General features: G+C 41.2%; 1 protein-coding gene across 4 annotated transcripts in view; it reads right to left on the minus strand.

Annotated features, from left to right (window-relative positions):
• Positions 1-21,378, minus strand: part of C6H11orf65 (chromosome 6 C11orf65 homolog) — a 57,028-nt gene extending 35,650 nt beyond the window's left edge. For 2 of the 4 annotated variants that reach the window (XM_033947588.1, XM_033947586.1), the window contains exons 1-2: positions 20,461-20,592; positions 4,983-5,100 (exon numbers count right to left, since the gene is read on the minus strand). In XM_033947588.1, coding sequence (XP_033803479.1) covers positions 4,983-5,072 — 90 coding nt within the window. In that variant the 5' untranslated portion in view covers positions 5,073-5,100; positions 20,461-20,592. Of the gene's footprint in view, positions 1-4,982; positions 5,101-20,460; positions 20,593-21,123 lie in introns of those variants that run through there. The other 2 variants (XM_033947587.1, XM_033947589.1) reach the window with 2 other exon arrangements.
• Between the last annotated feature and the right edge of the window lie 3,144 nt (positions 21,379-24,522).

Below are 24,522 nucleotides of genomic sequence, written 5' to 3' on the forward strand. Positions count from 1 at the left end.
TATAGTAGGTTTTGGGGATGTTTTGAGGGGCTCACCATGACCTGCAAGGGAGTTGTGGTGAAATGTTTATGGGTACCCTTTTTGTGAAGTTCACAGCAGTGCCCTGTAAGATGCCCCACCACTCTGTTGTCATGTCTGGTTGGCCAGTCCATCACTTTGCTGGCCCCTCCCATGTCCAAAAGGTCTTGCTCTAAGCCAGGGGTAGGCAATTCCGGTCCTCGAGAGCCGGAGCCATGTCAGGTTTTCAGGATATCCACAATGAATATGTATGAGATGGATTTGCATGCACTGCCTCCTTGAGATGCAAATCTATCTCATGCATATTTATTGGGTATATCCTGAAAACTTGACCTGGCTCCGGCTCTTGAGAACCAGAATTGCCTACCCCTGTTCTAGGCATTTGGGACTTGGATGATTTTTTGGATGAGAATGTAGTATAAAGATAGACATACTAGCGGTCTGGACGACCAAACACCTGGACGTAGAAGTAGACGATTTAAAATAAAAAATTGGGGGATGTATTTTTTGAGAATGGACTTTGGACACTGCCGACTTTGGGCGACTATCACCCTAAGCCCGAAACGGACTTAGACATTTGTTTTGATTATGCCCCTCCATGTGTTTTTCACCAAATTCTTTCAGCTTTCCTGATTCGTTTTTTGTTCTCTCAGACTTTCTGTGAACCAGGGCAACGAGAAGCATCTTGTGTTCGGTTTGGTTTCTTTGACTTTTGTTAATTTCTTGTGCCACGCCAGTGCCTTCTCCTTTACGGAAAACAACACTTCTGTTCTCCTTACAGAAGGCACTGGCGTGGCACACTGGCATAAAAACACTTTAAGAAATGATAGTTATGTAATCACATTTTGCACAAAATACGGTACAAGAACATTAACCAGTTACCAAGACTACCCAGTGGAAATGTTGTGAAAACAAAATACTCCCTACCACGCCTGCTCCTTTGAAATGATATGGGAACATGTTATGACTGTGATAGCCATGATCTAGTGTTTACTTGCTTATAGAGAGTCTGATGGCATGTTCTATAAATACTGTATATGTTGGAGTCAGTCCAGCTGCATGGCAAACATATACTTTACAGGATAAACACCCGGCCCAACCCTACTCACAGAATGGAGGTGAAAGAATTTTCTAGCATCTGGATTCAGCTTCAATTAACACTATCCTCTATATTAAAACCCTAAGTGCGCATGCGCACTTAGGGTTTTGTGATCTGTAACAGCGTGCTGTGTCCTTCTGTGGCTGTATTCTATTTACGGTGCACGTCAGCTTGAGGTGCGCGCACGGTGGCTTGAAGCAGTGCAGGCATTTGAGCGGCGGTGGCGGTTTCATTGCTGATAGCTGGTGCCTGGAGGAACGGCTGGAGGGTGTCGTGAAGTGTCCCATGCTGGTAAACATTCTCAAATGCTCAGGGACGTGGAGGGGGAGCAGGAAACAGGTGCTGCTGGACAGGGGGGGAGGTAAAAGGAAGGGAGAAGGCCTACTGCTGGACAGGGGGAGCAGGGAAGAGGTGCTGCTGGATAGGGGGGAGGTAAAAGGAAGGGAGAAGACTTACTGCTGGACAGGGGGAGCACGGAAGAGGTGCTGCTAGATGGGGGGGGAGGTAAAAGGAAGGGAGAAGGGCTGCTGCTGGACAGGGGGAGCAGGAAAGGGGTGGTGGTGGACAGCTGAGGAAAGAGAGAGACAGACAGAAAGAAAGAAAGACAGAAAGCAGCCAATCTATTCTAATACACGTTAATGTAACGGGCTTATAGACTAGTATACCATAATACTGTATCACATTGTTCAGTTAGACACACTGGAGTCCTTCTACAACAGGGTACCTATAACTATTTTTTAAAAGGCAACATCAGCATCTACAGTATGTGCTTTTATAAAACAGACTCCCACAATTTACTCATATAATGCACAAATCCTCTTGCACAGGGCCAGTATAAAGGACATTAGATGCCCTAGGAGAACTTTCAGCCCTGTGCCTTCCCTGAATTGTCTTTCATGTCCCAAGATGCCCTGAAATTTTCAAAATTAAACTCAAATATCCTGATTATGCCAACACCACCACTCATGCCTGAACAATCCTGTAAAACTACCTAGATGGACATCACAGTTTTAAATATTAAACGTTATTGTGCTTGTATATATGAGGACAATCTGAAAAGCATTTTCCTCTGGTAAATGACTATTTACCTAGATATATGGGCTATTGGAAAATTAAGAAGGCGACCAGGTGGTACTCAATATCTTTATTCTATGAAAACTCGACACGTACGTGTTTCGGCCCGAAGGCCTGCCTCAGGAGTCTTAATGCTCTGATCAATACAGTATATGTTGACTGTCCTATCTTATAAATTTATAATGATTGAGTCCATTCATCGAACACATCAATCAGAATGATCACTAGAAAATTTGTCCACGATGGAATCTGGGTTAATCTCCACATCGTGGACAAATCTTTTAGTGATCATTCTGATTGATGTGTTTGGCGGATGACTCAATCATTATAAATTTATAAGATAGGACAGTCAACATATACTGTATTGATCAGAGCATTTCGGGCCGAAACACGTACGTGTCGCGTTTTCATAGAATAAAGATATTGAGTACCTCCTGGTTGCCTTCTCTCTTTTCTTTGAGTATCTGCCTTGATAAGGTAGAATCTCATGTTGCTTTGTATCTATTTGAAAATTACCCACACTCCATGAGGTTGAATGTACATGTTGTTAACTCTTTTGAGTTTTCTGATCTATTGTTTTGCTCTAATTGCAGCTGTGCAGCTGCTCTTTGTCACCCTCTAGAAGCTGCTGTACATGGTGACTTCCTAGTTTAGCTAATGCTAAGCTAGCCTTGATCACACACAAAGTTACGCCTGCTCCAAAGAGGTGCAACTACATGTATTTGTTTTATGCATTTATGTTTGTATTTTGTATAATATGCTTGCACCTCACAACTCTAGCCAGCTCCACCTAAACACATTAAAAAAAAGTATGTTTCGACTTGCCTGAGCAACCTTATGACAGTCTTTTTTATATGTTTAAACATGCTTTAGAAGTGGAAAACATGCTTTATAAAACAGAATCCGCTACATAATATGTTGCATTTCAACTAGCATGAGTTCTATTTGCATGGTCAGATAAAGTACATGCTGGTGACTGGTGGTGCACCAGAATGGCTGAGAGTGAGTTCATCCTTACTAATTTCCTGCACTAGTTGCAAAAAGTTCCAGGATCTTAGGGAACGAACGGCAGACATGGAGCAGCTGAGGCAGACAGAGAGGTATAAAGAGTAGAGCGCACCCCACCCCACCCCACCCCCACACTCTGACGGCTCCTGTGCTGTTTTGGAGAAATAAGGCCATCAAGAAGGAAAGCATCACTTTGGTATGGTAGGAAACGATCCTATAGCTAGGACCTGCTTTCTAAATGCTGACCTGTCCCTGGAAACACATCCTGTTGTGCTAAGGCTATGTCTCAAGCAGGGGTGTAGCTATGGACGGGCCTGGGGGCCCTGCCCTGCCCCAATCTTGGCTCAGGCCTGTCCAGTCTCTCTCACGGCAGAATGGCAAGCACGTGGTAGATAATGGCCTGGCTCTGGCCCATGCAGAGAAGGCTGTCAAGGCGTTTGCCGCAGCAGCTCAGTTACTGCACCAGGGCCAGGCTGAAGTGCCGGTCCCATTTGCAGTGGTGCAACCCAGTGCTCTGCCTAAGGGGAAGGAGAAGTCGCCACCTGCTGCAGCCCCAGCACTAGAGGTGGGGGGGCAGGCAGGACTCAATGGCATGCTTGGTAGCCCTGTAGATTTTATCCTTTGTCCTATGCGCAGTCACACTCCTATAGGGTGGCCAGCCACACAAGTGGGCGAGAGAGGTTCCCGGATATGCCTGTCCACTTTGGGCTCCGGTTCGCCCAAAATTAGCTGTCTGGTTATTCTAGTGGTCTCCAGGAATGTGTACACAATAGGGAAGAGGCTGCTAGTACCTACTTTGGTGGCTGATGGGCGTGTGGGTCACTTGATAATTTGCCTGCCTAGTGTAAAGGTAGAAGACCTAACTATTATCTGGTAAGAGCCAAGTATTCAGTGCTGGTCCTTGGACATGGCCTATATTGAATATCTGGGGCTAATTTAGCTGGCCATGATCAGTGCTTAACCCCCCCCAAAAAAACACACCAAAAAAAAACAACTAACCACCGTGGGCTGAATATTGAACAGATAGATATTATTGTAGTTACATTACGTTAAGTTATTTTATTGTAGTTACGTTATATAAGGCTCCGTCTCTAGCGGTATTCAAATCCAGGCTGAAATCCCACTTATTTGAAGCTATGTTTAACTCCTAAACCTACCAACATATCTGTCATCCTCTCAATAGTCCCTACCACCTCTCCAGTCCACTCTAATTCCCTTCATGAGCACTGTGTTCCGATTCCCCTTTTATCCTGTCTGTCATAATTAGATTTAAGCTCCTCTGTTGTTGTTGTATAGAGAGCAGAAATACACTGTGCCATATATGGGGATTAGGGATAGGGACTTGAATATCGCGACCTCACTACTTAATTGGTGACACGTCTTGGTTTGTATAATGGAACAACTACATGGAAGGTGCTTTTGGTTTTCGCACTTGTATATTCGTAAAATGATTGCCAACAAATAGAGGTGCACTCCTGTGTGCCCTTATAGATATTTCATGATAAAGCTCTGCTGAATGTAGAGCCTATGTGAAATATGGCTGGAACTGGGCATGTAATAAACTGGATATGTGATGGGATAATTTAAGTTTGTCTTACATTTTATTAGATGGACATAAACTAGTGTACATAGATATATTATTTTATGCTAGTTTTCAAGGCCAGATAAGATTTTCATTTATCAAGTATTATGTTATGCACATTCACGTATTTAAATGATGGTCTCATAGAAAAACAGTCCACTAGAGTTTATGCAATTAATTCAATAGCTGTTAAAAACTCACAACATGTCTCTTCCAAGCCCTCTGTATTATTGTAGCAGCTTTCTCCTCTCTTAATTGTTTGAAAAATTCATTCCGTTCCATGGCATCCATCTCTTTTTCCACTGGTATTCTTAATTACCTACAATAATAAAACAACCACGTCTATGTAACTGGAAAAAGCCTCCATCAAGTTTCAAGTTTTATTAATTTTGATATACCAACCATCAAGTTAATATCTGGCCGGTTAACAATATATTTAAAAGAAAGAGAAACTAAAAGTTTCATCCTCTTTCTTTGGGCATCCAATCAATCTGGGCTTTGGCAAACCAGCTTATTTCTCCCCATATCTTACACATCTCTACCAAATCATTTAGCACAGTCATTGTAGCAATGGTCTTTGGATGGGAGGTTACGAATAATCAGATCAATTGCTCCATTCTTGGACTCATCATCACTGAATGTCCTTGTACATTCACTGATCATGTCAAAGTTAGATTACTGCGACTCGCTCTACAAAGGAGTCGCTCTTAAAGAAATCCGTCAACTACAAGTAATTCAAAACACCGCAATTAAAATTATAACAAATAAGAAAAAATTTGAGCATGTGACTCCTCTGCTCAAAGAAGCTCATTGGCTTCCAATTGTCCAGAGAATCTCCTATAAAATAGCTCTATTAAACATTCAAAATATTATCAACTAAAGCCCCGTCATTCCTAGAAAGGTATATTATTCCATATATTCCTACTAGAAGTTTGAGATCAGAGGACAAAACCTTCTAGTAATTCCATCACTTAGGGCTCCTTTTACGAAGGTGCGCTAGCGTTTTTAATGCACGCACCAAATTAGCGCATGCTATAGCGTGTGCTAGCCGAAAAACTACCGCCTACTCAAGAGGAGGTGGTAGCAGCTAGCGTGCTTGGCATTTTAGCATGCGCTATTCCGCGCGTTAAGGCCCTAACGCGCCTTCGTACATGGAGCCCTTAGTATAATAAATACAAGACAAAATACAATCATTGCGGTTACAGTGCCTAGAATATGGAACTCCTTATCATCATTTATTAAAGAAGAAAAATCAGTAAGGGCTCCTTTTACGAAGGTGTGTTAGGGCCCTATCGCGTGGAATAGCGTGCGCTAAAATGCCGCACGCACTAGCCGCTACTGCCTCCTTTTGAGCAGGCAGTAGATTAGCGCGCTAATTCGCTGCGTGTGCTAAAACCACTTGCGCACCTTCGTAAAAGGAGCCCTAAGTAAATTTAAAGGCTTGTTAAAATGCTGGTTTTTCAAGGACGCTTTTGAGACCTAATTGTAGAATTCTCTTGTGACCCCGTTCACTGCAGAAACTCATGTTTCCTCTGTTTTAGGTTCTGAGAAATTTAAAAAACAAACAAAAAAAGAACCTCTTAATTTTCTTTTTAATCTTGATTATACTTTTAACTACCCTCCCTTTGTACTTACCTTTCTTGTTTACTTTACTATGCTTATTGTAATTCTCCCCACTTCCCTTATGTATCAGTCTGCAATGTTCGTGTGTCTATTGTAGTCAATAACTAAGACCCTGTTTTTAATTGTAAATCGTTTTGAATTCACGATATTGCGACACATCAAAATTTTTAATAAAACTTGAAACTTTAATCAGAGGCGTAGTAAGGGAGGGGGGCAGTCCACTCTGAGTGCCATCTTGCCCGGGGTGCTGGCACCTCTCCTCCTCTCTGCTCCCCCCTTACCACTCCTCCCCCTGTGGCGCGAGCGCCCCTTCCCCCTTCCCTTTTTAACTTCGGCGCGAGCAGCTACCAACGTGCTGCCCACTTCGGCACTTTCTCTGTCACTTCTGGGACCCCCGCCTAGGAAATGACATCATTATGAAAGAATATTGTCAATATGTTAGTTTCTTTGTATTATACTCTATTTTTAATTTTGTTCATCGCTTAGTAATTTTAATAAGCGATTCATCAAACATATTAATAAACTTGAAACTTGATCAGAGAATGTATCAAAGCTGACATGGACAGTACATTGGTGGCTGCTCGTGCCAAAATTAAAAAGGTATGGGGAAGGGGGGGGACACACACGTGCAGGGCAAAGGAGTGGGGAAGAGGGCAGGGGAGGGGTATATCTGCCCTGGGCACCTCTCACTCTCGTTACACCACTTTCCTTTAATCACTTATTTTATCAAACAACTTCAGTAACATCTACCCAACAAAACTGACAAACATAAGATTTTAATTTGCTATTGGAACAGTTATGAAGTTATTGGGTGTAACATTGGACCAGAGTCTAACCATGAAAGACCAGGTGGACTCCTTAGTTAAAAAGGTTTTTTTTACTCTCTGGAAGCTTCGGTCCATTAAAGCAGTGGTTTTCAACCTTTCTACACCTATGGACCGGCAGAAATAAAATAATTATTCTGTGGACCGGCATCAGTCCATGGACCGGCGGTTGAAGAACACTGGGCTAAGTCATGGGCTAGACCCCGCCCATCTCTACCCAATCTCCACCCCAGACCCCGCCCCCATAATAGTAAGTCGTGGGCCAGACCCCGCCCATCTCTACCCAATCTCCACCCCAGACCCTACCCCCATAATAGTAAGTCGTGGGCTAGACCCCGCCCATCTCTACCCAATCTCCACCCCAGACCCCGCCCCCATAATAGTAAGTCGTGGGCCAGACCCCGCCCATCTCTACCCAATCTCCACCCCAGACCCCGCCCCTTTAATAGTACTAATTACACCTTGCACTTCCAGTGCCTCATCCGGAAGCCTTCCCTCTGACGTTGCAACGTCAGAGAGAAGGCTTCCGGTTCAGGCGCAGGATGCCCGTAGGTGCCACTGCCCGTGGTTTTGTGCACTGAATCAGTTAGGAAGAGGGAGCTGGCTCGAAGATAACGCCGCATCGATCGCACTGTGGACCGGCGGTTGAAGAACACTGTTTTGAGCCTGATGCACGTGCTGGCCCTGTGGACTGGCAGGAAATTTCTGTGGACTGGCACTGGTCCATGGACCGGTGGTTGAAGAGCACTGCATTAAAGCATATTTTGATGTCTCATCATTTAGAATCCTAGTACAATCCTTTATACTGAGTCAACTAGATTATTGCAATATCGCCTACCTGGCAATTTCCCAGAAGAATATGCAGCGATTACAATTGGTGCAAAATGTGGCAGTCAAGCTAATTTTGGGGTTGAAGAAGTTCGATTATATAACACCTTCCTACCGACTTCTACATTGGCTACCGATGGAGGCACGCGTGAAGTTTAAGTCTGGATGCTTTTGCTTTAAGGCACTATTCGGTTTAGCCCCTAAATATATAACTGACCTCGTCTCTTTCTCAAACAGACATACGAGAAGCTCACACTCAAATTTTGTATCCCCACTGGTTAAAGGATGTAAATTTAAAAAACACCATCAACATCTTCTCTCACATCAAGCGGCATTATGGGGCAAAGATCTGGAACAATTGCTCACATATACTATTTATGGGGAATTTAGGAAACACCTAAAAACATACCTGTTCCTGAAGTATTTAGGCAACTAACCTGTACAATCCTACTCCACAATAACTGATCTCTAGCGCCGTTAATAACTAGCTTCTAACCTTGTTAATTCTAAATAATTTGTAACATCTTTTAACCATTGTAAACTGCATAGAACTTCACAGTCCTGCTGTATATAAACTTTTATTATTATTATTAATGGGCTGTCCAGTACGTGTTACAGTTGGAAGATGACTAGGGCTCCTTCTCTCAGTGGCAAGGAACACTGGGGTTGATATTCAAGCAATTTAAGTTGCCAGAAATGGCTTCTTGCTGGTTTGACAGGGAGAAAGCTTAAGCCCCCGAATAAATTAATGTAAACCATTCCAAGCTCCCCTGGGAGAATAGGATAGAAAACTGAATAAATACATAAATTGCCTGTTTGGGGTTAACAGCTCATTTTCAGTGGCACTTTGGTTAAGGTCGCTGAAAATAACTGATCAGCGCTGAACTGACAATTAGCTATTTTGGGGTCATTCGGGGGACAGCGTTGGCACTTGGCTGCCTAAGTGCTGATATTCAGCACTTAACCAGCCATCTTTGCCGCATATATAGGACCACATAAAAGTCAGTTCTGTCTTTATGTGATGCCCCATAGCCAGCTAACTATTGACTATCACAGTTAACTGTTACATATTAGCTGACTCTGCAAACTCGGAAATTCAATGATGGTGCCCAGACATGGCTTGGCCTTGAGTTTCTACGTCTAACACCAGCGGCAGTCAGCAAAGCACTGATCGCCACCAACTGAATACTGGTCCTAGTCCCTGACAATGAAAGACCTTTTCTGGACACGTCTGTTTCATGGCAATATGCAGCTCTGCCATTCAGCCACTAGGACAACACAAATGTGTATGTACAGTGGACTCTCATTTAACTGGCACCTATGGGGATTCATAGATAAGAACATAAGAAGTTGCCAGAGGTCCATCATGCCCAGCGGTCCGCTCCCGCGGCAGCCCATCAGGTCCATGACCTGTGAAGTGGTTCCTGACCATTCTTATAACCTACCTCTGGTTCTCCTCAATCCCTTTATCTTTTAGGAACCTATCCAAACCTTCCTTGAACCCCGGATAAATGTAGTTTCTGGTAGCTGGAGAGTTACTATTAAAAATAGGCCTAACTAATACTATATCCCATACTATGCCATACCATAAACTGTTCCAAACTACAGGACATGTGGTAGGCAAAGCATGGGTGTACTCAGGTGTGGCATGCCAAGTTTACACTTAAATTTCTGCCAGAAATTGATTTTATTTTCATTTTTATTTAAAATACTACAGTATTTAATTGATTTCTTTTTGCTGGTTGCTAGAGGGTTCTGGTTGCTTGAGTTCCAATTAACAGAGAGTATACTGTATATAATGACAGGAGCACAGGAATTTAAAGCATCTATACCATCAAACTGGCTATGTCTCTCAAAGTTACAACTGTCTTATTTTTGTCACCCTGTCAGAAGAGAAAGATCATTGGCAAAGGACATCATGTTTGGGAAGCTCAAAGGCAAAGAGGGTTACCTGCAATCAGATGGCTGGACACGTTGAAAACAACCATAGGGATGGCACTATGGCATATTAAATATTGAACTAGGCCAGTTACTGGGCAGACTCGCACGGTCTGTGTCTGTGTATGGCCGTTTGGTGGAGGATGGTTAGGGGAGGGCTTCAATGGCTGGGAGGGTGTAGATGGGCTGGAGTAAGTCTTAACAGAGATTTCGGCAGTTGGAACCCAAGCACAGTACCGGGTAAAGCTTTGGATTCTTGCCCAGAAATAGCTAAGAAGAAAAAATAAAAAAAAATAAAAATTAAATTTAAATTGAATCAGGTTGGGCAGACTGGGTGGACCATTCGGGTCTTTATCTGCCGTCATCTACTATGTTACTATGGCACTTGAGGACCTTACCAGACTAGCATGAAACCAATTTCTTTTTAAATCTGTAATTCATCAAGTCGCTAGGACTCGAACACAAGTCAATGGCACCTAACATACCATCAAAATGTTTTGTATTATTTCAGTCAGAGGTAGAAGAGCAATTTAAAAAAATGGACAAACTCTCATCTAATTTTTTATTTTTGTAATTTATTCAACATATTTAATAGATGTCATAAGGCAGAATATAATTGCAAAAATGTTGATATTGAGTCTTGAAAGGCAACACGAGGAAACAAAGTTTGGGAAACTTAATAGACTTAATAAATACAAAAGATCAGTGGGGTTCGTTTCAGCTCTCCCAAACTGAATAGTATAATTTAAAAGAGCATCAGAGGTTTAATTTAAGATTTGGGGTAACACTCTTTTTTTTAATAGAGAAAACTGATTAGACATTTTTGCAGAAACAGTCAATAGATCAATTTATGCAAAAATGTCTATTTGGGTACCTGTATTAAATAAAAGTGGCAGTTATGCCAGATCTGTGGCAGGCATCAGGTATAAACTACAATATTCTGTAAATGGTAGTTTTTTTTACCCTCCTCCCCTTTTACTACGCTGCAATCGTGGTTTCTAGTGCAGCACGGAGCGCTAAATGCTCCAACGCTGCTCCAATGCTCATAGGATTCCTATGAGTATTGGAGCAACGTCTGGGCCGTAGTAAAATCCTCTACCACGGCTTAGTAAAAGAGGGCCTTACTTTGACCACAAAAAGATTAGCATCAGTACACGGTGCATCGGCCAGAGGATCATTCAGGTCTTCATCAAGGCCTGAGAAATGAAACTATACTTTTCTTCTGGCCGCCATTGCCGAGATTCAGAGGGCAATATTGTCGGTAGCAGAGGTAGCATTTAGCAAGTGGTACATATACTCTTGAAGCAAAGGGAGGATTTGTGAAACATTATTATGCCATCTATGTCGTAACAGGCTATGGTGATAATGCAGCATCTAAACCTGATGAGCAAAAATTTTAAAAGACAGTATGAGACTCTCTGGCACACCTTCTTGCCTAAGAATTTGGCTTAGCTGTCTGGGATTTTTTTTTTTTTTGGGGGGGGGGAGGGGTCAGTTTGTTTATTGAATATTTTTTAAGAAGAATACAACTGCGTCATCTCTCAAGAACACTATAAATATAACTATCCAAAGGAAAATGGAATACATTACAATCAGGTCAGAGAAAAGTAATAGAGAAGTCGCTAAGGAGTCCTTTTACTAAAGCGTGCTAGCCATGTTAGTATGCGCTAAATATAATGGACGCATTAGCATTTAGCGCATGTTAATATTTAGTGCACGCTAAAACGGCTAGCGCACCTTAGTAAAAAGACCCCTAAGTTAAGAAGTTAGTGATTGTTTAGTAACTATGGATCTATAGGAGACAATGGGCTCCTTTTACAAAGGGGCGCTAGCATTTTTAGCGCACGTACTGGATTAGTGCACGCTATAAGGCGCATTACCCGAAAAACCTGCTCGGGGCATTTTAGGCGTGCGCCATTCCGCGCGTTAAGGCCCTAACGCACCTTTGTAAAAGGAGCCCAATATTGATTGCTGCTCACTTTAATAATACCGTTGGAGAGTTTAAAAAAAAATATTTGTTCTATTGTTTTTAAAAACTGTGTGTATTTCCTGTGAACCGCTTAGGTTTAAGCGGGGTGTAAGTTCTTAAATAAATAAAAAATAACATAAATAATTAAAGACAGAGGAGATCTCTTTTCCGCTGCACTTACCCAAGACAACTACAAGTACATGCTTGCAATATTAGCTAATGCAGTTTTTGTTCAAAAATAACATGCATTTTAATTAAATGTAAACCAATTACAGCCAGGCCTCAGGGAGTAAAGACTTGGAGAGTTCACAGCTGCACAGAATGTTGATTGTCTAGACCCAGCATTCTTCTTTTTATGCTTATAAATGAGATGATATCAGCTGCAATAATATGGCTTTATTTGGCCATGCAATTTAATGCTATCCACAATGACTGTAGTATAATATAAGACATAAAGAAGCCAACAATAGCAGTTGTCATACCTTTGGCTTCTGAGTTTCCCACAGATTTCCTATGAAGTCTGTGGATAGGAACTTGTACAGAGTGTTTGCTATAGAAATGGTTTGGTTAATAGAGAATGACACGGGGACAAATTTTTCCCCGTCGTGAGGAAACTCATTTTCCCTGTCCCGTCCCCGAGAGTTTTTTTTTTCTGTCTCTGCCCCATTCCTGCAAGCTCTGTCCTCACCTGCACAAGCTTCAAACACTTTAAAATCATAAATGTCCGAGGCTTGGCCGGTTAAGGCAGAGCTTACAGGAATGGGACAGGGACAGTGACAAAAGTCATGGGGACGGGCTGGAGAAATTGAGTTCCTGTGGGGATGGGGGAAAATTTGTCCCCATGTCATTCTCTAGAGTTTGGTAATCTTCAACAGGGGTGGCCCATGGAGGATGCTGAGAAATGAAGGGCCATGTGGAAAATTTATCATAGGGCTTCATTTGCTTAAGTCTATAGAGACTGAAAAAAACACAGTTGCCCAAAATCAGGATCAGGCCAAATTTCAAAAAAAAAATAAAAAAAAATACTGAACTTTCAAGAGCAAATCTGCTAGTACAGAGCTACATCTATCCGAGTAAATCCACGAGCAGTTTCTGTCTGAGTTAATGGGAAGCACTGGAATTTTTCTGTACGTGCCTCAGTTTCTGAAACATCTACTCTCTTCAGAAACTATGATGAATAATGATCTTATGCTCAGAACACAGTATATTCGTCCTATTCCACCAGCAACTGAGCATTTGTTCCACCTTTTATATTGTTTAAACCACAATTTTTTTGAGAAAATCTACGAGCCTCAGCCCCACCACTCCACCGCATCAACAGACTTCCATTGCGGCAAGCTTTACGTGGTACTTCATCCTCGGCTCTTCCCTATAATTTATAAATCTTAAAAGTGCATTGTGCTATTGCTACAACTCCCTTATTTAAAGTCCTTCTTTTCATTTCATATTATTCATTTCATCCAATCATAATTTTCATAAATATGTAAATAACTTCCAAAACTTAGCTTTTGTTTCATTTCTTGCTTAGCATAATGAATTCTTTCGGTTTAGGAAGGACCCTTGTTTAAACTAGAGAATGACACGGTGACAAAATTCATCACCGTTCCCGTCCTCGCGGATAACCGCGGGAAACCATCTTCATGTCATTCTTTAACCCTTTCAGGACCAAGGGACATATTTGTCCCATAACTTTAAAATCCTATAAATTTTGATTGGGATAGTCTACAGTTCTAAATTTGATATGTACGGATTCCATATGATACTGCCTTTATGTAAACAAACTGGTTCCGACATTCATTTATTAGCGTCGTTGCCAGATTGACGAGAAGATTCACTTGCCACACTGTCCATAAGCCAGAAGTGTGATTTTTTTAAAAAAAAATAATGATATTTCACAAAAAAAATCAATTTTTTGGCATCTGCAAGCCCTTTTTACCATAAAAATGTCGTCAAAACCACAAAAATTGGCCTACGATCCTTATGGTCCTGAAAAGGTTAAGGAGAGAGGGAAGAATCAGAGTATGAATGGCCACAACCACTGACCCGCAAGCTTTGCTTTGAAGAATGCTGGTGTAGAAGGACTGAAGTTGAGAATGACAGTCTCTGGTATCCAGAGCAGATATTGTGATGTCATAATGCCTCATTCCACCAGTGCCTAAGAACCAATCACATCAGTGATGTCACAATGGCTTCATTATCCTTGGCTCACATAAGCACAGCCAATGACCCGCAAGCTTTGCTTTGAAGAATGCTGGTGTAGAAGGACTGAGGTTGAAATAGGCACTAAAAAATGACATGGGATTATTTCCCGCAGTTATCCGCGGTTGCGAGAATGGTGATGAATTTTGTCACCGTGTCATTCTCTAGTTTAAACAAGGGTCCTTCCTAAACCAAAAGAATTCATTATGCTAAGCATGAAATGAAACAAAAGCTAAGTTCTGGAAGTTATTTATATATTTATGAAAATTATGATTGGATGAAATGAATAATATGAAATGAAAAGAAGCACTTTAAATAAGGGAGTTGTAGCAATAGCACAATGCACTTTTAAGATTTATAAATTATAGGGAAGAGCCGAGGATGAAGTACCACGTAAAGCTTGCCGCGATGGAAGTCTGTTGATGCGGTGGAGTGGTGGGGCTGAGGCGCGTAGATTCTCTCTAAAAAATTGTGGTTTAAACAATATAAAAGGTGGAACAAAATGCTCAGTTTCTGAAACAGTCATTAGGCTGACACTGTAATAGCACATTGACAGCTAGGGCTCCTTTTACGAAGCCGCCTTAGTGGCTTTATCGCACGCAACTTTTTAGCACGCGCTAACCCCCGTGCTAGCCGAAAAACTACCGCCTGCTCAAGAGGAGGTGGTAGTGGCTAGCGCGGCCGGCAAATTAGTGCGTGCTATTACATGCGTTAAACCGCTAACGCAGCTTTGTAAAAGGAGCCCTAGATTTTTAGTCCTCTGGGGCTAAGGTAATACCTAGCATACCTGAATAACTTGCCCAGAGCTAAATCCCCCCAAATAAATAAATGACATTAAGCCTAACATTTCTATGTTATTCTTATATAGCAGCTTAACATTCTATTGGGGATATACTCATAATATTGAACATATGCAGTGCTGACTGCTGAACCCTGCAATTGCTGTAGATTTTAATAGGGGTCATCGGTTTTAAATACGTTAGCATTCACTAAGCACTGATATTCTTTTTTTTTTAAATTCTTTATTCATTTTTAACTTACATCAAGTGCATCAAAAAGTAACATCATTTTGACTTAAATACATCACTTGAAATTCTACAATTCTTCATATTACATAGAATTATCCCTTTCCCTCCCATCCTTTCAATACCTCATAAAGCATATACCATATAATAAAATCCCCCCTCCCCCCACCCCATTCTTTCATTTGTACAAATCAGGGAAAATAATACCTGTTCGGTGCAATAATTTGTTAATGGCCCTCACACATCTTGAAATTTATTAAAATTCCCTTTCTGAATAGCTAATGTTCTTTCCATTTTATAAATATGACACATTGAAGTCCACCAAAAATTGTAGTTTAATCTATTCCAATTTTTCCAATTACATGTTATTTGTTGTATGGTGACTCCTGTTAAAATAAGTAAATTTATTATTTTTGGAACATATTTGGCTCTTAATCCTCACAGACATGCCAAATAATACTGTATCATACGGTAATGCAAATCATGTACAAGATGCAGGCACTGTTTATTGCAATGTAAATGGTATAACAACTATTTACCAACCAAGGGACCCATAATAAATGGACAATAGAACAATAAATGATCTAAAGTCCCTGCTTCAAGATGACAATGCCAACATCTATCCAACTTAGAGCAATCTAAGTTCTGTATACGAACAGGGGTCCAGAATGCTCTATGCAACAGGAAAAACCATGTTTGTCTCATAGATGCAAACATCGTACAACTCATCCTCCAAGACCAAATTCGTGGCCATTGAGACGCAGTAATTTGATGCTTAATCTCAATACTCCAAATGTCCCGAGGACCAGTCTTTGGTTTTTTATTCATAAATCCAGATATTAATTTGTACCACTGAGCGGCCTGATGTCCCAGGGAAATCCACCTGAAAGCATAAGAATTCCAAACTATATTGATTATTAAGATTTTTCCATTCAGAGAACCCCACCTGAATGGTCTGTTTCAGTTGCATCCATCTAAAATTTTGTGATTTATTAAGGCCATATTTATGTTGCAACTGTGAAAACTCAAGCAGTTTACCATTAGAAATAACATCTTCTAATACACGTATTCCTGCAATCATCCAATGCTTCCAGATGACCTTAAATCCGCCAATTTGAATCTTGGAGTTCAGCCATATAGTTTGATTTGTGAATTGGAATAGGTGACAAATTACTCACATATCTTATTGTTTTCCATGTATCTACAAATAATCTATTTTCTTTATATAATCTAGGCATTTTGATACTAAGTACATGGCATAATCGCAGAGGAAACATGAGGCACCATTCCAACCATAACCAATCCAGGATATTATCAACAGGCTCTGGGAGGATCCAATACATACCCTGGTGCATAATATAGGATTGAAGATACCTATAAAAGTTGGGAAAATTTACCCTTCCCTCTGTAATCGGTTTTTGTAGAGATACTAAAGCAATTCTAGCCTTTTTGCCCAGCCAAATACATTTTGTAAGAATACAATTTAACTTTTTATAAAAGGACCCCTGAAAAAAACTGGTAACATACCCATTTGATAACAAACTACAGGCAAAATCAACATTTTAATAGTTTGAACTCTCCCCCACCAAGAAAGATGTAAAGGATTCCATTGCTCACACATTTCTGTTACCTTCTGTAATAAAATTTTTCATTGTTTCTTCCATTGTGTTTTTTATCCAAATGCCTAAATATTTTATTCTGTCCTCTTTCCATAGAAAGGGGAATGTTTCAAATAAACCTTTTGTACAATGGACATTAAGTGGAAGAACTTCTGATTTACTCCAATTTATCTTGTATCCTGAAAATTTTCCAAATTTTTCTATCAATTCTAATAAGCTTGGAATGGTTGTTTCTGGATTTCTCAAATGAAGCAATATATCATCTAAATAAGCAGAAACTTTATATTCCCGATCTGAATAAGGAATACCCTGTATCTCCTTTGCTTGCTGATTAGCTAATAACAAGGGTTCTAATACAATATCAAAAAGCAAAGGAGACAAAGGACAGCCTTGTCTAGCCCCCCCCCCCCTTTGCAGACTAAAACGCTCTGAGAAATTATTATTAATACTAGTCTTATAGCCCGTTACATTAACGGGTGCTAGAATATATGTGTGTGTGTCTCTGTTTATTTCTTTCTGTCCTTAGCCGCTTTCTGTATTTGTGTCTTTCTTTCTGTCTTTCTTTTTCCTCAGCTGTCCACCCATTCTCCCTTCCTTTTACCTTCTCTGTGTCCACCAACACCCCTTCACTGCTCCCCTTATCCAGCAGCAGCCCTTCTCCCTTTTTCTTATCTCCCCCCTGTCCAGCAGCACCTCTTTCCTATCCCCCTGTCCAGCAGTAGGCCTCCCTTCCTTTTTCTTCCCCCCAATCTTTTCCCCTGTCCATCAGCACCTCTTTCCTGTCCCCCTGTCCAGCATCCCCCCCCCTGAGATACAGTAAGTAATGTAATCCAACCAGCATTTCCCACTGCTATCTCCACTTTTTCCTCTTCAGGTTCTTGGCCTGCAAGGTCCTGGAGCACTACTGCCTGGCTGTTTCTATGGGAGAAGCCTGGGTTCTAAGTTCTTTCCTCCACCTCCTGCGTTTCTTTTGTCAGCCCCCTACAGAGTCACCTGATGCTAGGCAGTTACTCTTCGACCGTTTCCTCCGCTTACTGCCTGACACATCTTTCTCTTCCAACTTCTCCCCTAAGTGTGCAGAATGAATTGATCGAAAGGCCTCTCTCCTCCCTGCAGTATTATGAGGAGTGGTGGAGGGTTTATCTTGCAGCTTCCTTGGTCGACAGCCGCCGCGGCCTGCAGCCAAGAGCCGCCGAAGCTGACAGCCTCGTGGGAGGAAGGCCGCCGCAGCCTCACGCGACTGGTCAGGTGGGAGTTTGGTCGGTGTCGAGCGTGGGACTCGGTTTCACACACAGCGCCGCACTGTGCTTGGAGCGTCTTTGGCGGAGAGGGCAGAGGCCTGTGTGGGAGGAGAAGCCCCGGAGCCGCCGCCATGCAGCGGCTGTACACCGCGCTCCGCAGCATGAGCGGCAGCAGCCGGCAAAGTACCAGCTCGTTCGCCGACTTAGGCTTGGGGCCGAGGAGCGGAGCGGACTTCTGTAGGCAATCGGGTGGGAGGCTCAACGGGGATTGGGGGGAGGGGCGAAGATGACGACGACGAAGAAAGAACCGTAGGCGCGCATGCGCACTCCTGCAATGCCACAGACCTACATCTCACAGATCAGGGATTACAGATCACGCAGTCTGAGTGCGCATGCGCGTCTAGCGTTTTATTATATAGGATATAATCTAGCAGGGGAGCTATACAATGTTTGGATCATTTGTATAAATCCTGAACCTATACCAAACTATTCCATTGCTTGATACATGAAGGCCCATTCTACCTGATCAAAGGCCTTCTCTGCGACCAAGGATACAGAAAAGGCTGGATCATTTATGGCTTTTGTTAAATTTAACATATGAAAAGCCAATCTGGTGTTATTAGAGGAATGTCTCTGAGCAACAAATCCTGTTTGGTGCATACCAATAATAAAAGGGAGAGCCTTGGCTAGGCGTAAGGCCAATGTTTTAGCTAGAAGTTTGCCATCTACATTAATTAATGAAATAGGCCTGTAATTTGAAACCAATGCAGGATCTTTATTTGGCTTCGGCAAAACTATAGTAACATATTCTGCCATAGTACCTGTGATGCAGCCATTAGTTAGTTGGACCTGATATAAATTTAACAAATAAGGTAATAGGGTATTTTGAAATGATATAGAAAACTCTACTGTGAAACCATCACCACCTGAAGCAGATTCAACTCTAAGGGACTTCAACGCTGTTTGCAACTCTTTTAGTGATATTGGCTTTTTTAAACTTTCTTTTATATGCTCAGGAATTTTTGGTCCCTTAATTAATTTTAAAAATTCTAAACCATCCTTTTCTTTATCTAAGGCTCAGAAGAATACAGGCCTTTATAAAAATTTAAAAATTGTTTTAAAATCGGTCCAGTTTGAGAATGAGTATTTATTCCCTTTTTCATTTTTTACCGCCACTATTTTTGTTTTTCGTTTATTTCCTTTCAGATAGTTTGCCAATAATCTTCCTGCCTTATTTGAATTTCCATAATACAAAGCTTGTTGAGAAAATAAGTCTTTTCTTAACAATTTAGAAGAGATCTCATTATAGTTCCCTTTAGCTTTCAAGAGATCCTGTAGAGTATTCCCATTTATCAATCAATTATTTTTTTTTTTAGCACTGATATTCTATGGTTATGCTCAACGTTTTTCATCAACCACTTGCAACATCAGATAAGTGATTTTACCATTATTTAATACTTATCAAATTTCTTGCATAGCGAGTGGTTTGGGACCGTAAAGAGCAATGATGGTCCCATATTAACCATAGTCTGTTGTTATCACAGTATGATTTGGTTAAGGGTCTGAGCACTTTACACTTATAATTTGATAATATATGAACTAGAGAGCTGTGATCAGTAAAGTGAAGTATAAGTTATCATCACAGATTGCAAATAAGTATCTCCCTATTTGGGTTGAATGTAGATTTTAATATACATTCTTTACTTTACCAAACCCATAGTTAAGGTGTATTACAATTCAGATACTGTAAGTCAATTTCAGTCACAATATGAGATCACAAGTAAGAAGAGAATGCTATGGGCTAAAAGCAAGATTCCTTACCCAAATTATTGTACACCGCCTAAATTTTCTTAGATAAGCCGTCTATCAAAACTCAATAAACTTGAAAATTAAAGAGGAGCAGTGTAAAAAAAAAAACAGTGGATGGCAGTTATGTCTGAAGTCAATGTGAGCTGATGAGACAGGGAGGATGAGGTATATGAGGTAGTATCTACCCAATTCTGAACCAGAAAGGGTACTGAGCTGGGACTGTCCATGTCATGGTGCGAGCTCTCCCTATATCAACTAGTACAGAAGAATCTCCATCCAGGCACCATTCATGAGCTACTTATATGCATTCAAGGAAACAAGCTCCACCATCTGTATCGACATCAAAGCTGAGGAAACAGTGATCCAATGTCACCCCATTCTATGACTGGAAAATGAACACAGCGCCATCTACTGACCAAAACAAAAATAGCAAATCTCATTTCTGCAGGCAGATCTCCACTCCCCCTTCATTTAGAAACATAGAAATATGACGGCTGATAAAGGCCAAATGGCCCATCCAGTCTGCCCACCCGCAGTAACCATGATCTCTTTCTCTCCCCGAGAGAAGCCACGTGCCTATCCCAGGCCCTTTTGCTTCACTTACTCTTTCCTTGGTTATCCCCCCTCAAACTTGTATGGAGGAAAGTGGTGGCGGCAACAGCAACAGAAGTACAGCTCCAAGTTTCTCTTGTAACAAGAAGGGAAGTAGGTGCAAGTTGTTGAGAACTGTAAGTGCACGCTGGAGAAAAGGTCTGGAGGGAGAGGTTGAAACGTACAGGATCCGTCAGAGGTCAGTCCTGGTTTTGTTTTCATAATGTCATAAGTTTACATGCCAAAATGTCGACACATATTGAAGTAACAAAGGAGAAAGAAAATAAATCACAAGAAACGTATACAGTAATTTAACCAATTACTCAAAACAGGAAAAAAACATGAAGAGTATCCCAAATAAAGAGGAGGCTTTCTCCCCTTCAGCAGAGAATAAACGCAAAATGACTATTTAATTAACCCCCCCCCAAAACCAGAGGACAGTTATAAGGAAACAAAGAAACTAAATAAGACATTAATTAGCGAGTAGGACAGACATTTTGTTACTAACGGGGTCCAGAGAAACAGAGCAATTTCCCCTAAATGAAACCAGATTCTTTCAAGGAAATCTTATTTAAAAACGTGGCTTCTCTCCGTTAAAACTCGAAATGCCCGCCGCAGCAAAGCCCCGTTTCCTGTGACCCTGGAAGTGGTACAGCGCTTAGTACAGTGTACGCACCTTCTCTGGCAGGGAGCTCAGCGTCTTCCCTCAGGGCTCTCTGTTGCTAGGCGACGCTCACAGGACACAAAGCCAGAGCTGCACTTGTGCTGCCTTCCAAGGCCTCAAACGCTCTGAGAACAGCTCTCGCTTCATTTTCATCTAGGCTTTATTGTTTATTTGAGTAACGCGAAAAATGAAGCCGTGGTACAAATGCTTGATTAGAACACAGAGTTGAAAGGGAAGGGGTAAAACGCGGACTTCGCGGATGCCGCTATTTTAGCTCTTGCTTTTTCAAGTTATCATGCACTTTATCTAGCCAAATACAACTAGCGAGTTCATGTCTTGCTTTATTACCAAGTAAAGAAATGACCAATCAGTCTGTAAGGGGAAAAAAAACATCTATGGCCCAAAGGACTGGATTCTTATTTCACTTAGCTGTATGAATTACGTTCAAAATATATATAGGGCTCCTTTTATCAAGCCACGCTAGCGGGGTTAATGCGGGCGAATTTTCATCACGCGCTAACCCCAGCGCTGGCTAAAAACTACCACCTGCTCAAGAGGAGGCAGTAGCGGCTAGCATGGCTTGATAAAAGGAGCCCATAGCGTTCCTTTTATCAAGCAGTACTAACTGGGTTAACGTGCGCAACTTTTCATCACGCGCTAACCCCCACGCTGGCAAAAAAACTACCATCTGCTCAAGAGGAGGCAGTTGCGGCTAGCACGGCCGGCGGTTTAACACTATTACACGCGTTAAACCGCTAGCGCGGCTTGATAAAAGAAGCCCATAGTGTTCTGCAATAATATCCATTTAGACACCACCAGTCGTACTTCTGGTAGTATTTTATTGTCTTGTAACTAAGAGTTTTGCAAGAATCTTTCAGTAGTAAGGAAGTACAGCTAAAAGACTCAAAATCCAACTTATCCCTCCAGACGTTTGATAAAATCAGTTTTTAGCCTTGAAGTAAGACAAGAAGGGAGGAATTTCCATACTGCCTGCAAAGTCTCTGGTATTGTTTACTGGTACATTTTGCATCCGATTTCAAAGTTAAAATATACCTAGAGAGACTTGCACTGATATTTTCTTGCAAGTTGCATATTTTTTTTAAATTAGAAAGGTATGCTCACTGTTTCAGTCTCTTCCTAACTGGACCTCTGGTAACACTTCCATTGTGGGACGTACACACACATGTGGCATGCAGTGTTCAAATAGTTGAAGTCCATCCAAGGGCAATCTGCTTCTCAGGATGTTCTGGGCCTAATAAGCCAGATTCTGTAAACTTCTAACTCAGTAGCAGGAGTTAAGTTGAGGAATAGCCTTGTTGGCCAAATTCAAAAATGTAGAGATGGGAACTCATTCAGGAAAATGTTAAAAAACACAACTATTTGTAGATGCATTTCTTTGAGCAATTGACCTAATGTAAAGATTGCCCTCCAACCCAGCCAGCTGATTAACCCTTCCCCTTAACGGTATCAATTGCATCCTGTTTGTCTGTTTAGATTGTAAGCACTTTCGAGCAGGGACTGTTTTCTTCTTCTTTGTGACTCTGTACAGCGCTGCGTACATCTGGTAGCACTATAGAAATAATTCATAGTAGTAGAAGTATAAAGAGTTTCAGTCTTTGGGAAGCAGAGCTGTGATTGTGATGTCACAATGCCTCATTCCACCAATGCCTAAGAGCCAACTGCATCATAAGAGCCAACTGCATCAGTGATGTCACAATGGCTTGATTGTCCTAACCTCCCCGCTGCCCTCCAACCTAGCCAGCTGATTAACTGTTCCCCTTAACAGTATCCATGGCATCCTGTAAGCACTTTCGAGCAACCAAGAAGGGAAGGATGTGGAGCCATGAAACTTACATGTTATTGCACATATTAACTCCTTAGCTCAATACGCATGGCACATTGGGCCAGATTCTGTAAAGGACATCTAAAAATGAGGCCTTGTTTTAGACGGCCAGCAGCAGAATGCTGAGTGTGATTCTATAATGCATAGACGCACTATAGAGAAGTGCACTCAGCAGTGCTGAGCAAATCTAAGCACATCTAAATTGTTAGATGTTTTTTACGGAATCGCATTTTAGGTGTTGCATAGACATCCTAAAAATGTCTATGTTATCATGTGTTAGCATTATGATGTCATTAGAATGGCAATTTTATGCAGGTTTTACATTATAATTGTATGCAATAAAAGGCTAGCACCACTAATATATTTTATTTATCTTTTAATTATTTATCTACCACTTATATCCTACATGGTATTTTGAGAATCGCATCTAAGTTCAAATTAATTCTTGTTAAAGTCATTAATTGGACTTATTATCCACTTTATTTGGACACCTAAGTCGATGGGCATCCACATTGTGGACACCTACATTTAGACGTCTTTTACGGGATTTATGCCATGCTGTCTATGTAGCAAGGAGAATGTAAGTATTCAAAATTCCAGACCAATCAGCGAGAACGCTGCTGTAGAGTCCTCTCCCTCAAGCAAGAATAAACTGCATTCTGAGTTTCAAACTCATTTGAGTTAAAGCTACATAGAAATTTACAGCCATGCTAAAGACCTATCCAGCACGACTAATCCCAACCCAACATCCAACACTCTCTATACCCTTAGTACTCTCTAATATTCTTCTATTTACCTAATGTTATCTAAAACCACATAATTCACCCCATTCTTATCTCCTAAAGACTTCTACTTCCAGTTGGTAACTCTTTACCCAAGGTTTGGTTGTTTGTTTGTTTTTTATTACCTTAAAATTTTTATATCCTCGCTTATTCTATTCTCTCAAATTTTGAATGTAATTCTTGTTTTTAGTTTGAATGTAATCCGCCTTGAACCGCAAGGTAATGGCGGAATAGAAATCACTAATGTAATGTAATAAGAATTACCATACTGGGACAGACTGAAGGTCCATCAAGCCCAAGTATCCTGTTTCCAACAGTGGCCAACCCAGGTCCTAAGTACCTAGCTAGATTTAAAGTAGTAAAACAGATTTTATGCTGCTTATCCTAAGAATAAGCAGTAGATTTCCCCAAGCCATCTCAATAATGGCTTATGGATTTCCCTTTTAGGAATTTATCCAAACCTTTTTTTAAACCCCGCTAACTGATTTTACCACATTCTCCAGTAACAAATTCCAGAGTTTAATTACATGTTGTGTGAAGAAATATTTTCTACAGTTTGTTTAAAATCTACTACTTAGTAGCTTCATCGCATGTCCCCTAGTCCTAGTATTTTGGGAAAGAATGAACAAGCAATACACATCTACCCTTTCCACTCCATTCATTATTTTATAGACCTCTATCATATTACTCCTGGGCCGTTACTTCTCCAAGCTGAAGAGCCCTAGCCACTTTATCCTTTCCTCATAGGGAAGACACCCAATCCCTTTTATCATTGCCTTCTCTGTA

Source organism: Geotrypetes seraphini, chromosome 6 (genome assembly GCF_902459505.1).
Source record: "Geotrypetes seraphini chromosome 6, aGeoSer1.1, whole genome shotgun sequence".
Taxonomy (NCBI): domain Eukaryota; kingdom Metazoa; phylum Chordata; class Amphibia; order Gymnophiona; family Dermophiidae; genus Geotrypetes; species Geotrypetes seraphini.